At 41.8% G+C, this 16,052-nt stretch overlaps 2 protein-coding genes across 2 annotated transcripts; one reads left to right on the forward strand and one right to left on the reverse strand.

Annotated features, from left to right (window-relative positions):
- Positions 1-7,427: 7,427 nt before the first annotated feature.
- LOC143527856 (sterile alpha motif domain-containing protein 3-like) lies at positions 7,428-10,361 on the forward strand. The gene is made up of 4 exons (XM_077023202.1): positions 7,428-8,433; positions 8,641-8,793; positions 9,141-9,233; positions 9,595-10,361. Exons 1-4 carry the CDS (start codon positions 7,432-7,434, stop codon positions 9,910-9,912), a joined length of 1,566 nt encoding a protein of 521 aa, XP_076879317.1. The 5' UTR covers positions 7,428-7,431; the 3' UTR covers positions 9,913-10,361.
- A 1,185-nt stretch (positions 10,362-11,546) lies between these two features.
- On the reverse strand, positions 11,547-15,412 carry LOC143527857 (sterile alpha motif domain-containing protein 3-like). Its single transcript, XM_077023203.1, has 4 exons — positions 13,437-15,412; positions 13,077-13,229; positions 12,637-12,729; positions 11,547-12,275 (listed from the first exon to the last, which is right to left on the reverse strand). Exons 1-4 carry the CDS (start codon positions 14,436-14,438, stop codon positions 12,261-12,263), a joined length of 1,263 nt encoding a protein of 420 aa, XP_076879318.1. The 5' UTR covers positions 14,439-15,412; the 3' UTR covers positions 11,547-12,260.
- Between the last annotated feature and the right edge of the window lie 640 nt (positions 15,413-16,052).

Genomic DNA, 16,052 nt, shown 5'->3' on the forward strand with positions numbered 1-16,052 from the left:
TTTAAGGTCTGCCTGAAGTGAATGATGAACCAAAACACTGTGGAGCAGGTATGTTAGGGGAGGGGTGAGATGTGTTACTATGTTTCTCAATGACGCAGGTTCACAGTGAACACAGTGGAAGGAAAACAAACCCTGAAGAGTAAAATGGCTACACTGGTATGGAAAGAGATCCTTGTGTGGAAATGAATGTTCAATTTATATAGCGCCTTTCAAGATACCCAAGTTCGCTTTACAATTTTAACACAGGTACAACTCTTACACAACCAATCACACACTGGCAAGATGCAGCAGCCAATTGCGCACAGCGTACTCTCTACCGGGGTCCACAGCCCCCTGGGGGACTGAATGGGGTGCAGGAAGGGGAGAGAGGACAGACCACCATTCACCACTGGGCATACAACTGAGACAACTGCTTTTGAACAGAGACACACAGTTACACACTCACGGAGAATTAGAAAGGGAATACCAGTTTACCATGTTTTTGAACTGTGTGAGGAAACCCACACAGACACAGGGAGAACATGGAAACTCCACTCAGGGACTTGAACCCAAGACCCCAGTGGTGAGAGGCAAACGTGCTAACCACCAAGCCACCATGTTGAAATGTGAGCAGGATTATCAAACCCCAGTATTAGGAAGACATTTGGAGAGGAGTGAATAATAATATTAATCCGGAAGTAATTAAATTTTTCTCATATCAAAAACATCAAAATATTTGTGCCTTATGGCCCAGTCGTATGAGTTTCACCATTTCCAGTGAGCTACTGTCACACCCTGTTTGTGCACAGGTCGTTACATTATACTGCCAGTTTACTCAGCTGCTTAGTTAATCCTGTGATAATCTTGAGTGTTTTTTCAAGGATTTTACCTTTAAGGTAGTTCAGCCTCCAAAGGGAATGTGGACCAGGCAGTTAATTCAGTTTAAAATAAATCAACAAATTGTAAGATTTAAAATATAATATAATATAATATAATATAATATAATATAATAAACTTTATTGATCTCACGAGTGAGAAATTCAGTGGCCTGGCAAACAGTTTTTGTGTCAAAGTTTGCGGTGGAGAGCGAGGCCCATTTTCTGACAGTCTCTGTGTTATTGAAAGACTGAACACATACCAACAAGATCTGCATATGACAGCATAGAGGCAGGCCAGGACACTTTAAGGAAAACTTTATGGACTGCCAAGGGCACTTGATAGCAGTGATAAATTAAGGCCCTGTAGTGGTAGTGTACTGGTTTATTATTTTTATTTTGTGTATTTCATTGTGGAGCTGGTGGCAGAATTTTATTGACAATTTCAACCTGTTATTTGGAAAAAGAATAGTTTAGGTGAGATGGACCTCAAACAATCAAGAAGGGTGTTATTAGTTTAACAGAGAACATAATTTTCACTGTGTGCAATCTGCCCACCCCCACCAGTGATAACATACTGGTATAAGCACCCAACTCCACCTTTACCACTGGTTCAAGAGATATTTATGAAGTTAAAGTTTGGTGGTGCTGACTCAATTAATGTGGTTGTGGCAGTACATTCATTTAACTATGTTTCAGTTAGAAACACAAAATCAAGCCCTTCCAGTGTAAGCATTTATCATTTGATTATTTTATATCCTTTATCAGTAGTTCTGACTGGGATCCCAAAATATTACTAGTAATGTACTATATGGTTTGCAAAGTACAATACAAATTTGTGTTTTGCTATATCACATTTCCATTGATTTTGACCATTTTGTAATTGCCGCGTGATTTTAACATATACATTCATGACCCAAAGGACAGTCTTTGCCATCCTAGCTTCTTTTGGGCTCTCTCAGACAGGACACGCTGTCATGATAACACTCTGGATTTTAATATTTCAAAAGATCTCAGATTGTTATGTTATGTAGGCCTCATTCAGAACATAAGACTTGACACATCAGAAGGTTAATAAATGACAGAACAGCTACACGTTTCAAGAGCAGAATGAGCACGGTGCCATCCAAATTGTGTATGCCTTGCTGAACAGTTTCATCAAACAAACCAGTTAAATCATCTACATGCAGCCTTGACCCCCTACGTACTACCTAAAGTATGTGTTTCACTCAACAGCAGATGACATACAATACTTCAGATAGTAAACATCACTTTAATCAGATGTTTTTCCTAATGTTCTAAAACCACTGTGGTGAAGCCCGTATTAAAGAAAAACTGTGTTAAGTAAATATAGGCCAGTTTATTGGGAAAATAATTGAGAATTTTTTTTTCCTATCCACAAATCACTGTTTAAGCAGTTTTCAGTCAGGATTTGGCCCTACTCACAGTACTGAGACTCCAATTAAGGCAATTCATGACATTTGTTTGAACACAGACTCAGGGAAGCTGTCTGTTCTACTCCTACATTTTAATCAAAGTCAAAGTCAACAGAGCAGAGCAGAGGGGAGTGAGCAGGACAGAGAGCACAGAGCAGGACAGAGGGCACAGAGCAGGACAGAGGGCACAGAGCAGGACAGAGGAGACAAGGCAGAGAGGCAGAGCAGGTAAGGGGTTGAGGAATCTGACAACTTGGTGGATGGAGTTGTGCATCAGTTTGCTGGTTATAGCCCTTTGATAGCAGGGGGCCAAATGGGAGTAGAGCAGAAAGAGAGTTCAGCATCCTAATAGCCTGGTGGATGAAGCTGTCCTTCAGTCTGTTGGTTCTGGCCCAGAGACTCCACAGTCTCCTCCCTAAGAGCAGCAGGCTGAAGCAGTAGTTCAGTGGATGGGTGGGATCACCCGCAATGCAGAGGGATTTTTGGGTGAGACGGGTGATGTAGATGTGAGAGAGATGCCAGTGATCTTCTCAGCTGCTCTCACTGTGCGCTGGAGGGACGCGCTGCAGGCCCTAACCACATGGTGGTGCAGCTGGTCAGGATGCTCTTGATTGTCCCTCTGTAGAAGGTGCAGAAGGTGCACATGTTGGGGATGGAGGCGCCAGCTCTTTTCAGTTTGCAGAATACCGTGTCTCATTGTTGCTGATGAGTCCCACTACAGTTGTGTCATCTGCAAACTTTATAATAAGATTGGAGATGTGTGCAGATGTGGGTCAGCAGAATGTACAGAAATGGGCTCAACACACATACTTGATGGTGTTGGATGTGTTACTGCCGACCCAACCTGCATGCGGTCTACCAGACAGAAAATCCAGCAGCCAGTTGCACAGTGTTTAGCTCCAACCTGTTCAGTTTTTGATTGAGCTGTTGGGGGATGATGGTGTTAATGCCAAGCTAAAGTGTATGAAAAGCATTCTGACATATTCTGACATATGACACGATGTGTCTAGGGAGGGTGGGAGGACAGACCCAATGTGTCCAGGGAGAGTTGGAAGACAGACCTGATGTGCTGCATGACTAACCACTTGAAGCACTTCTTGAGGATGGAGGTGAGTGCGACCGGGCGATGGTCATTAAAACAGAAGGGTGAAGCTTCTTCAGGACTGGTATAATGGTGGTGGCTTTGAAGCACAACAGCCTGCTCCAGTGAGGTGTTAAAAATTTTTGTGAAGATCTCCGTGAGTTCCCTCGCACAGTCCCTCAGCACACGACCGGGTATATTGTCAGGGCCAGGAGCTTCCGAGTGTTGATCCTGCTAAATGCTCTCCTCACACTGTCCAGAGACAGCATCAGCACCTGCTCATCAGGAGGTGGTGGCGACTTTTGTGCAGGCCTGCTGTCATATGCTTCAAACTGAATGAAGATGTTCAAATTGTTCAGCAGAGATGTGTTGCTGTCGCAGGTCTGAGAGGGGGGCTTATAATCTGTAATGGTCTGTATTCCCCCCTACAGGCTCTGTGAATCTCTGCTGTGACTGAAGTGGTTAGCTACCCTCCTGGAGTACTTAGCCACATAGCTGTTCTAATGCCCCTGGATAGGTTGGTTCAGTGCTTCTAAAGACCCTTCCATCCACACCCATACCTGTTTGCATACACTGTAAACCCAGATTTTGACTCAACTCAAAGAGATTGAGTTCATATTACTTAAATCGGTGTAATTTATTGACATTACTAGCTAATTCTGATTAAGGTGAACTTTTTCAAGTCTATTCTTATAGTAATTGTGTTTTTTAAGTCCAATCAATATTTTTACTCAAACAAATTGAGTTTGTTGTACTTAAACCTGTTATTTCTTTACATTAATTATGAATTCTGAGTAAACTGTACTTTTTAAAAAGCCCATTTTATTGCAATCATTGGTTTGAGCTCAGACAACTCAATATCATCAAGTTTTGCCTGTTACTAATAGTAATGCAATGATGTCACGACCCGCCAAAAATCCAGTTAACGCCAGTTTTCTCCAACGAACGTCCCGCAAAGTGTGCGCAGTTTAGTGTGTTGTATGAATGAGCCCGGAGTCAGAACAATTGAACTTCGTCAGAACAATTTGAACCGTCTGCTTTGGGCACACTCCTGCTGCTTCCAGACAGTGAACTTAACGTTCAGTTGAGACGGTCACGCAGCTAGACACTGTTTAACAAACATCGTGGTAAGTTGACTAGCAGACTAGCTCACATAATTATTTAGGTTTATTTTCTCGATTTAGCTTGGTTAATTTGCAGTTAATTCCACTCTTGGCTGTTATGCCTTTTTTAAAAACTGTTTTCATTTAGTTAATGCCATGTAGCTATTGTGTTCATTTGGAGAGTTAGGCTATTAGTTATTTTCAGAAGCTGTTAGCTAACTGTCGTTTTCCTTAGCTCATCTAACTCTAGCTGAAGATGGAGTGGAAGTGTAAATATTGTGCTTTTGTTAGCGAGAAAAGGGCGCAGCTATTCAAACACTACCGTTTAAAACATGGAAGTTACACAAGGACAGCACCATTGCCTTGTTTGCACCAGGACTGTTTGTGCACATTCAAGTCCTTAAACAGCCTTAAAGCACACATATCTCGTGTTCACTCTAAAACTCATGAGGAACAACCAGGAGAAAATGAAGCGCTTAAATTCAGCTGTCAGTTGTGTGACTTCAGTAAACCCTGCTCTGAATCAGACTTTTTCACTCACCTCCGAAGCAGACACTTGAAAGTTAACCAAAAGGTTCAGTGTCCATATGCAGGCTGTAGATTTCAGAGCAGTGTGTATTCAACTTTCAATGCACATAAAAGTAAAGCACACAGAGAAGACAACTGGAAGATGTTCAAGAACGAAATAGTTGACATGAGTGATTACAATAAAGACAGTGATGTTGCAGATGAGCCACTGCCAGTTGAAAACACAGAGGAGACAGACAGTGTCAGTGAAGATGTTTCAGAGATAGAGCTTCATGATTTCGAAAAGCAGTTGGAGCACAACATGGCTGCTCTTTTTTTAAAGATGCAGACTATCCTCCACATACCTGAGCGCTCTGTACAGGAAATTATAAAACAGCTTTGTGATATACATAAGTTGTCAGAGCCACTTCTGCAGCATAAGGTGAAGATGATTCTTCAGGAGTATGATTCTGAAATAGATGAGTACATTGTGAAGCAGGTGAGCAGTGCTGTTTCATTGACCAATGTAATGACAGCATTTTGCAGCAAAGATGGTTCCTTAGCAACCACAAAAAGGAGAGCATCGTATGTGTCTAAAGAATTTCCACTGGTAATGCCTATAGAGTACGTAGTTGACAAAGATCAGAAATCGGTTGTATATGTTCCCATACAGCAAATGCTGCAGAAGTTACTGAGTAAGACAGATGTTTTAGATAAAGCAATGTCTGAAGAAATGCATGTTCCAAATGAATACAGATCTTATGTGGATAGTACATACTTCAGAGAAAATGGCATTCTTAATAGTGATGAGTTCACAATTGCCATTGGGCTGTACATCGATGACTTTGAAATCGCCAATCCGTTAGGAACATCAAAGAAAAAACATAAGATGTGTGCGGTGTACTGGGTAATTGCCAATATGCCTGCAAAATATAGAGCATCCCTCAACTCTATCCAGCTTGCTCTTATATGCAACACAACCACTGTAAAAGGATGTGGTTATGCTAAAGTGCTGGAACCACTTATATATGATCTGATGTCACTTGAAAAAGATGGTGTTTACATAGAGGCCTTAGGTGCAAGTGTGAAAGGAACTGTTTTATATGTAGCTGCTGACAACCTAGGTGCTCATGCACTAGCTGGATTCTACGAAAGCTTCTCTGTTGATAAGTTCTGCAGAGTCTGCATGGCAAGTAGAAGTGACACTCAAGAACAAGACGTACGCTCTGGTGCTTTTGAGCTCAGAGACAAAGACAGGCATGACAGACAAGTGCAGGAAGTGATGGGAAACCCAGAACTGAGTAGAACATATGGTGTGAAAAGAGAGTGCCCCTTGACTGCAAAACTGGAACACTTTCATGTTGTTAAAGGTTATCCTCCTGACCTCATGCATGATCTTCTGGAGGGCATTGTCCCAGTAGAACTGTCTTTGTGCATTTCAGATTTGATTTCCAAGGGATATTTTGATCTAGAAACAGTTAATCGGGCTATCAGGTCATTTACATACACCTTTACTGACAAAACTGATCAGCCACAGCCTATTACAAAAGGCTTCTCCACAAAAGGCACAATCGGGGGAAATGCGCATGAAAACTGGTGCCTAATTAGGCTCCTTCCATTTCTTGTTGGTCAGTATGTTCCGCCTGGGGAAAAGGCATGGGAGGTTCTCATGCTTGTCAAGGACATTGTGGAGTTAGTAGTCACCCCCAGGTTTACTGAAGAGACACTCTACTTTCTGGAGTGCAAGTTAGCTGAACACCGAGAACTACTGCAGTCTACATTCCCAGAGTTTAAATTAAGACCAAAACACCACTTTATAGAACATTACCCTCAACTTATTAAAGCATTTGGACCACTGTGTGATTTGTGGACTATGCGCTTTGAGGGCAAGCACAAATTTTTCAAAAGGGTTATCCGTGATGCTCAGAACTACAGGAATGTAGCCCTTACACTTGCTGTGAAACATCAAAAAGCAGTCAGCTATCATTTGGACTCAAGTTCATTTTTCAAACCTTCTGTTGAGATGGAGAAGGTCACTACAGTCTCTGTATCTTCTTTCCCGGAGAACATCCAAAGAGTATTCAGTCAGAAAATCCACAAGCCAGCAGCAGTTCTTGTAACATCATCTGTCTGTGTAGATGGAGTTAAATACAAGCCAGATATGGTAGTCTCTGCTGGATCCTGCTCAGGTCTCCCTGAGTTTAGACAGATCACACACATTGTTGCAGTTAATACAGAAATCATGTTTGTGTGCAGAGTAATGAGTGCATGGTACCACGAGCACCTTAGGTCATATGAAGTTTGCTACTCCGATGTAACCCTGCCCCTGTGTGTGCTTCCACTATCAGAACTTAACGATGTTTTCCCCCTTTCCGCATACAGAATAAGTGGGAAACTAATGGTGACTCTCAAACGTTATATTCTGTGCTGACCAATCGCTTTCTTCTCAGATGGAAGTGCAACAGAGACTGCTTGTGAGAGTTATCCTCACTGAAGCAGACATAAGGAAGGTGGAACTGAAGACAAAACCTGATACAGTTGACCTTTTGATTGACTCCCTTAAAGATGCTCTTCAAATAAACTATAGCTTCAGTTTACAGTTTAAAGATCCTACTTTTGACAACGAACTGTGCAATCTAACAGACATTTCAGAGCTGCCTGAGCGACCTACTCTTAAAATCATGCCAATTCTTTCTCTTGTGGAGGCGCCCACACCATGCTTAACATCGAGTGAAGAAATAAGTGACACCTTCAGCCAGGCAGACACAGACATAATTTCCAACTCTTCTCAGGAAAGACAACGCCAGTGGCCAGAGGTATTTGATCTGTATATACCGAAGTTTTCTGTGGATGTGGAATATAGGCTGCGTCAAGCAAACCTGCTCCATCTTAGGGATGGAAAACACCTCATTCCGTCAAAAGAGCTCAAACATGACATTCTTGAGAGGCTGGCCGAGACCATATATGCCTTGAAAGCATACCCAACAAATGCAGAATTTGAAGCTGTTGCCTCAGCACTGGTGCGAGCACACCCATGTCTCAAAGAACAAGGATCAGTGTCCGGCTGGAGTGGTTGGAAAAACAGCTTGAAATTCAAGATGGGTAATTACAGAACAAAAATGCGTCTGCTGGGTCACCGTGATGTGACTGTGAACGGCGGTAAACATGGAAAGCACTCTCCTTGTGGAGACCCACCTAACAAGAGAATCAAAAAACCAAGGAGAGGAGAAGTTAATTACTTACCCGATTATCCAGATGGACAGGATGACTCTACCCTTGAAGATGCTCGACAGTTCATGGTAGAAGAAATGAAAAAGAAAACCCCAAATGGAGCTCTCATCAAGCAGAAGATGGATTTGACATTCGCTCTTAGACGGAATGAAGTTGTGAAGGACAAGCCTGCCATCAACCAGATATGTCAACGTTGGCCGGCTCTCTTTACTGAACAACAGGTAGGCCTATAGATTTGTCTCATATGCTGTATTCTATAGAACTTCTGTGGTGACATTAGATTTAAAAAATTAAGGTGTGGCCACAAATCCATTATTGGTGTAATTTAGTTTATTGTTGAACTCATCAAAATGCACTCTGGGTTGTTACATAAAAAGCTCATATCAACTCTTGTGACCATGTACATGTTGTATTTTTACATGTTTCAGGTGTGTCTGGAGTTCAGCAGGGTGGCTGGTAAGAGCCTGAGACTGGAGTTCTATGAGGCCCTTGACCATCACAGTCCTAGGCTCATGGAAATCTTCAAGGCAAAGAGGGGGCTCACAGGGCAGGTTTTGGCTGACCTGATGCAACAAACAAAGGTTAGTAGAACATGTGTAAATAAATGTACTGATAATGTGAGCTATCCTGTTTGCAGATGCTTTCTTTTCCTTGATATTTCGTAGCCTATATGTAATGGAGTTGCCTAAACTAACTCCTCAGTCCCGTCAGAGTAATTAATTACCATCTATCACATTAGTTTGCCAGGTTTTACAGTTGATCTGTAGATGAGGTAGGCAAATAACTACCTGTATGCATCATGTCAAGAACACTGTGTGAGTTACCAGGTGGGGTCCAGTATGTAAAAGACTGTGCTTGTAACACAGGGTAACACATGGACCCTGTGTTAAGTGTGTGATATCCTCTCTGCTCTCTCTCAATCCACCAGGCTTCGGATGTGACAGAAGCCAGATGCCTTGTTCTGAGGGGTCTTCCCATCATTCTCGGTGATAATCCATCTGCCTTCTTCAAGGCCTGCTTTGTAAGCAACTTTGATTCTTCTCTACCTCCTCTCCTCCATCCCCCCTCCCCCTTGCTTCCCCATCCTCTGCCTCCACTGTTTTCTCCCTACTATACGTATTATTTTAAGGTGTGCATGTGTTAATAGTTTCTTTATTATTAAAAAAAACTTCTCTGGAGGAGACAAACTCCAAAACTGTGACCTGTGTTCACTCCAAATCAGTTGTGGAGGCCTCTCGCACCTGTCCTGAGTGATTTTCTATAGCAGTCGCTGCAGTGGGCAGACACTGGACACGGCTGACATGGGCTTTGTACCTATTGAGGCTGTTTGTAGCACAATGTTGTCATGGTGATGTGATATTGTGCACTATTCTTTCTTGCAGGATGGTGAGGGGGGTTTGTACTGTGATGTTCCAGTGGGGATCCTCTGCCATGAACGGGAAAACATCACTCCACACACGCAGTCCCTTCACCACAATGCAACCTCAGTGGGAATTATCTTGGAGGGAAACATTGTGATGGCTGTTGAGAGCCTGCCCCAAGCCATGTACATTGTCTTTGGACTTACCTACGCACTTCATCTCAATTACCCAAAGTACATGAAGAACACTTTTGATTTTATTCAGCAGATACTTCTGAACTTGGGTAAGACGGATCTGAAACCTAAACTTCAAACACTCAAGAATCAGCTTGCAATGTAAGATCCAGAATCTCCTCTCCCCAAGTCAAATGTGAGGTTTTAATTTTTTTATTGTGTCTTGGCCTTCAGCGTTTGCTAGTTATGAAGGGAATGTATGGTCGTGAAGAGAGAGGATAAGCTGAGGACAGATTAAAAAATGATGTTGCGTGGGGGTTAGAGAAAGCATGGGGAGTTGTGAGGAGGGGTTAGTGTGAACTCTAGGTGGGTATACTGTCAGTTATTTTGTTCACCCTCCTGTTCATTCTCACACACTTTTTGGTTTTTTACATAGACATATTTGTTATTTGCAGATGCCAGTGTTCAGCAGGGCTGAGTTTTATCTTGCCTGTTTGTTAGCAAAAATGTAAGAGTACAAGAAATTTTTTTTTCTTTTCATGCCATCACTAAGAAATACAGTATACAGCCTTTAAGGGCATGGCTTTTTCTGTTTGTTTTTTTCTTTTGTTTTTGAAAAAAGGATATGTTCAATAAAATAAAAATTTGGATCAATGTAATGCTGCAGTTGTATGTATTTTACATGGCTCTATTGATTGAAATACATATTTTGAGTTTCAGAAGCTAAAAAATGTAAGTTTGTTCTGTTAGAATACACCATTTAGTTGAATTAGTGATGTAGTAATGCTTACTAAACAAGCTGAGTTAAATAAATGGGTGGGGAATGGTTGTATAAACTAAGTATCTTTAGTTACTGTAACTTGGTTATTAGTACATTCAACTTAAATGTTCTATTCCATTCCATTAGAAGCTTCAAGTACATTGAACGTAGTCCAATTCACTTACTTAACTAATGCTTCATTACTTAAAAAATTTAAGGCAACGAGTTACCTCAGTTTTTTTAAGTAGAGTCTACTTATCTGGGTTTACAGTGTACCGGTTTGGTGACCTTCACCAGTGGACTGTATGCTGACATTAGCATAACAGTGATGTGATCAGAGGTGTCAAGGTGAAGGAGTGGAAGGGCTTTGTGGGCTCCTCTCTGGTTGGTGTAAACATTGTCCATTGTGTTATTTCCCTCAGTTGGAAAGTCAATATGTTGATAAATCTTCAGAATCAGGGTCAGGGTTAGTGTGGGTTGGGTTAGGGTCAGGGTTACTGATGTGCGGTGATGTCAGTAACGCGTTACTCTAATCTTACCTCTTTTTTGCAGTAACAAGTAATATAACGAGTTACTTTCTTCAGTCCAGTAATCAGATTAAAGTTACTTATCCAAGTAACTGCACTGTAAACCCAGATAAGTAGACTCTACTTAAAAAAACTGAGGTAACTCGTTGCCTTAAATTTTTTAAGTAATGAAGCATTAGTTAAGTAAGTGAATTGGACTACGTTCAATGTACTTGAAGCTTCTAATGGAATGGAATAGAACATTTAAGTTGAATGTACTAATAACCAAGTTACAGTAACTAAAGATACTTAGTTTATACAACCATTCCCCACCCATTTATTTAACTCAGCTTGTTTAGTAAGCATTACTACATCACTAATTCAACTAAATGGTGTATTCTAACAGAACAAACTTACATTTTTTAGCTTCTGAAACTCAAAATATGTATTTCAATCAATAGAGCCATGTAAAATACATACAACTGCAGCATTACATTGATCCAAATTTTTATTTTATTGAACATATCCTTTTTTCAAAAACAAAAGAAAAAAACAAACAGAAAAAGCCATGCCCTTAAAGGCTGTATACTGTATTTCTTAGTGATGGCATGAAAAGAAAAAAAAATTTCTTGTACTCTTACATTTTTGCTAACAAACAGGCAAGATAAAACTCAGCCCTGCTGAACACTGGCATCTGCAAATAACAAATATGTCTATGTAAAAAACCAAAAAGTGTGTGAGAATGAACAGGAGGGTGAACAAAATAACTGACAGTATACCCACCTAGAGTTCACACTAACCCCTCCTCACAACTCCCCATGCTTTCTCTAACCCCCACGCAACATCATTTTTTAATCTGTCCTCAGCTTATCCTCTCTCTTCACGACCATACATTCCCTTCATAACTAGCAAACGCTGAAGGCCAAGACACAATAAAAAAATTAAAACCTCACATTTGACTTGGGGAGAGGAGATTCTGGATCTTACATTGCAAGCTGATTCTTGAGTGTTTGAAGTTTAGGTTTCAGATCCGTCTTACCCAAGTTCAGAAGTATCTGCTGAATAAAATCAAAAGTGTTCTTCATGTACTTTGGGTAATTGAGATGAAGTGCGTAGGTAAGTCCAAAGACAATGTACATGGCTTGGGGCAGGCTCTCAACAGCCATCACAATGTTTCCCTCCAAGATAATTCCCACTGAGGTTGCATTGTGGTGAAGGGACTGCGTGTGTGGAGTGATGTTTTCCCGTTCATGGCAGAGGATCCTGCAAGAAAGAATAGTGCACAATATCACATCACCATGACAACATTGTGCTACAAACAGCCTCAATAGGTACAAAGCCCATGTCAGCCGTGTCCAGTGTCTGCCCACTGCAGCGACTGCTATAGAAAATCACTCAGGACAGGTGCGAGAGGCCTCCACAACTGATTTGGAGTGAACACAGGTCACAGTTTTGGAGTTTGTCTCCTCCAGAGAAGTTTTTTTTAATAATAAAGAAACTATTAACACATGCACACCTTAAAATAATACGTATAGTAGGGAGAAAACAGTGGAGGCAGAGGATGGGGAAGCAAGGGGGAGGGGGGATGGAGGAGAGGAGGTAGAGAAGAATCAAAGTTGCTTACAAAGCAGGCCTTGAAGAAGGCAGATGGATTATCACCGAGAATGATGGGAAGACCCCTCAGAACAAGGCATCTGGCTTCTGTCACATCCGAAGCCTGGTGGATTGAGAGAGAGCAGAGAGGATATCACACACTTAACACAGGGTCCATGTGTTACCCTGTGTTACAAGCACAGTCTTTTACATACTGGACCCCACCTGGTAACTCACACAGTGTTCTTGACATGATGCATACAGGTAGTTATTTGCCTACCTCATCTACAGATCAACTGTAAAACCTGGCAAACTAATGTGATAGATGGTAATTAATTACTCTGACGGGACTGAGGAGTTAGTTTAGGCAACTCCATTACATATAGGCTACGAAATATCAAGAAAAAGAAAGCATCTGCAAACAGGATAGCTCACATTATCAGTACATTTATTTACACATGTTCTACTAACCTTTGTTTGTTGCATCAGGTCAGCCAAAACCTGCCCTGTGAGCCCCCTCTTTGCCTTGAAGATTTCCATGAGCCTAGGACTGTGATGGTCAAGGGCCTCATAGAACTCCAGTCTCAGGCTCTTACCAGCCACCCTGCTGAACTCCAGACACACCTGAAACATGTAAAAATACAACATGTACATGGTCACAAGAGTTGATATGAGCTTTTTATGTAACAACCCAGAGTGCATTTTGATGAGTTCAACAATAAACTAAATTACACCAATAATGGATTTGTGGCCACACCTTAATTTTTTAAATCTAATGTCACCACAGAAGTTCTATAGAATACAGCATATGAGACAAATCTATAGGCCTACCTGTTGTTCAGTAAAGAGAGCCGGCCAACGTTGACATATCTGGTTGATGGCAGGCTTGTCCTTCACAACTTCATTCCGTCTAAGAGCGAATGTCAAATCCATCTTCTGCTTGATGAGAGCTCCATTTGGGGTTTTCTTTTTCATTTCTTCTACCATGAACTGTCGAGCATCTTCAAGGGTAGAGTCATCCTGTCCATCTGGATAATCGGGTAAGTAATTAACTTCTCCTCTCCTTGGTTTTTTGATTCTCTTGTTAGGTGGGTCTCCACAAGGAGAGTGCTTTCCATGTTTACCGCCGTTCACAGTCACATCACGGTGACCCAGCAGACGCATTTTTGTTCTGTAATTACCCATCTTGAATTTCAAGCTGTTTTTCCAACCACTCCAGCCGGACACTGATCCTTGTTCTTTGAGACATGGGTGTGCTCGCACCAGTGCTGAGGCAACAGCTTCAAATTCTGCATTTGTTGGGTATGCTTTCAAGGCATATATGGTCTCGGCCAGCCTCTCAAGAATGTCATGTTTGAGCTCTTTTGACGGAATGAGGTGTTTTCCATCCCTAAGATGGAGCAGGTTTGCTTGACGCAGCCTATATTCCACATCCACAGAAAACTTCGGTATATACAGATCAAATACCTCTGGCCACTGGCGTTGTCTTTCCTGAGAAGAGTTGGAAATTATGTCTGTGTCTGCCTGGCTGAAGGTGTCACTTATTTCTTCACTCGATGTTAAGCATGGTGTGGGCGCCTCCACAAGAGAAAGAATTGGCATGATTTTAAGAGTAGGTCGCTCAGGCAGCTCTGAAATGTCTGTTAGATTGCACAGTTCGTTGTCAAAAGTAGGATCTTTAAACTGTAAACTGAAGCTATAGTTTATTTGAAGAGCATCTTTAAGGGAGTCAATCAAAAGGTCAACTGTATCAGGTTTTGTCTTCAGTTCCACCTTCCTTATGTCTGCTTCAGTGAGGATAACTCTCACAAGCAGTCTCTGTTGCACTTCCATCTGAGAAGAAAGCGATTGGTCAGCACAGAATATAACGTTTGAGAGTCACCATTAGTTTCCCACTTATTCTGTATGCGGAAAGGGGGAAAACATCGTTAAGTTCTGATAGTGGAAGCACACACAGGGGCAGGGTTACATCGGAGTAGCAAACTTCATATGACCTAAGGTGCTCGTGGTACCATGCACTCATTACTCTGCACACAAACATGATTTCTGTATTAACTGCAACAATGTGTGTGATCTGTCTAAACTCAGGGAGACCTGAGCAGGATCCAGCAGAGACTACCATATCTGGCTTGTATTTAACTCCATCTACACAGACAGATGATGTTACAAGAACTGCTGCTGGCTTGTGGATTTTCTGACTGAATACTCTTTGGATGTTCTCCGGGAAAGAAGATACAGAGACTGTAGTGACCTTCTCCATCTCAACAGAAGGTTTGAAAAATGAACTTGAGTCCAAATGATAGCTGACTGCTTTTTGATGTTTCACAGCAAGTGTAAGGGCTACATTCCTGTAGTTCTGAGCATCACGGATAACCCTTTTGAAAAATTTGTGCTTGCCCTCAAAGCGCATAGTCCACAAATCACACAGTGGTCCAAATGCTTTAATAAGTTGAGGGTAATGTTCTATAAAGTGGTGTTTTGGTCTTAATTTAAACTCTGGGAATGTAGACTGCAGTAGTTCTCGGTGTTCAGCTAACTTGCACTCCAGAAAGTAGAGTGTCTCTTCAGTAAACCTGGGGGTGACTACTAACTCCACAATGTCCTTGACAAGCATGAGAACCTCCCATGCCTTTTCCCCAGGCGGAACATACTGACCAACAAGAAATGGAAGGAGCCTAATTAGGCACCAGTTTTCATGCGCATTTCCCCCGATTGTGCCTTTTGTGGAGAAGCCTTTTGTAATAGGCTGTGGCTGATCAGTTTTGTCAGTAAAGGTGTATGTAAATGACCTGATAGCCTGATTAACTGTTTCTAGATCAAAATATCCCTTGGAAATCAAATCTGAAATGCACAAAGACAGTTCTACTGGGACAATGCCCTCCAGAAGATCATGCATGAGGTCAGGAGGATAACCTTTAACAACATGAAAGTGTTCCAGTTTTGCAGTCAAGGGGCACTCTCTTTTCACACCATATGTTCTACTCAGTTCTGGGTTTCCCATCACTTCCTGCACTTGTCTGTCATGCCTGTCTTTGTCTCTGAGCTCAAAAGCACCAGAGCGTACGTCTTGTTCTTGAGTGTCACTTCTACTTGCCATGCAGACTCTGCAGAACTTATCAACAGAGAAGCTTTCGTAGAATCCAGCTAGTGCATGAGCACCTAGGTTGTCAGCAGCTACATATAAAACAGTTCCTTTCACACTTGCACCTAAGGCCTCTATGTAAACACCATCTTTTTCAAGTGACATCAGATCATATATAAGTGGTTCCAGCACTTTAGCATAACCACATCCTTTTACAGTGGTTGTGTTGCATATAAGAGCAAGCTGGATAGAGTTGAGGGATGCTCTATATTTTGCAGGCATATTGGCAATTACCCAGTACACCGCACACATCTTATGTTTTTTCTTTGATGTTCCTAACGGATTGGCGATTTCAAAGTCATCGA

Source organism: Brachyhypopomus gauderio, chromosome 12 (assembly GCF_052324685.1).
Source record: "Brachyhypopomus gauderio isolate BG-103 chromosome 12, BGAUD_0.2, whole genome shotgun sequence".
In the NCBI taxonomy this organism is placed as follows: Eukaryota; Metazoa; Chordata; class Actinopteri; order Gymnotiformes; family Hypopomidae; genus Brachyhypopomus; species Brachyhypopomus gauderio.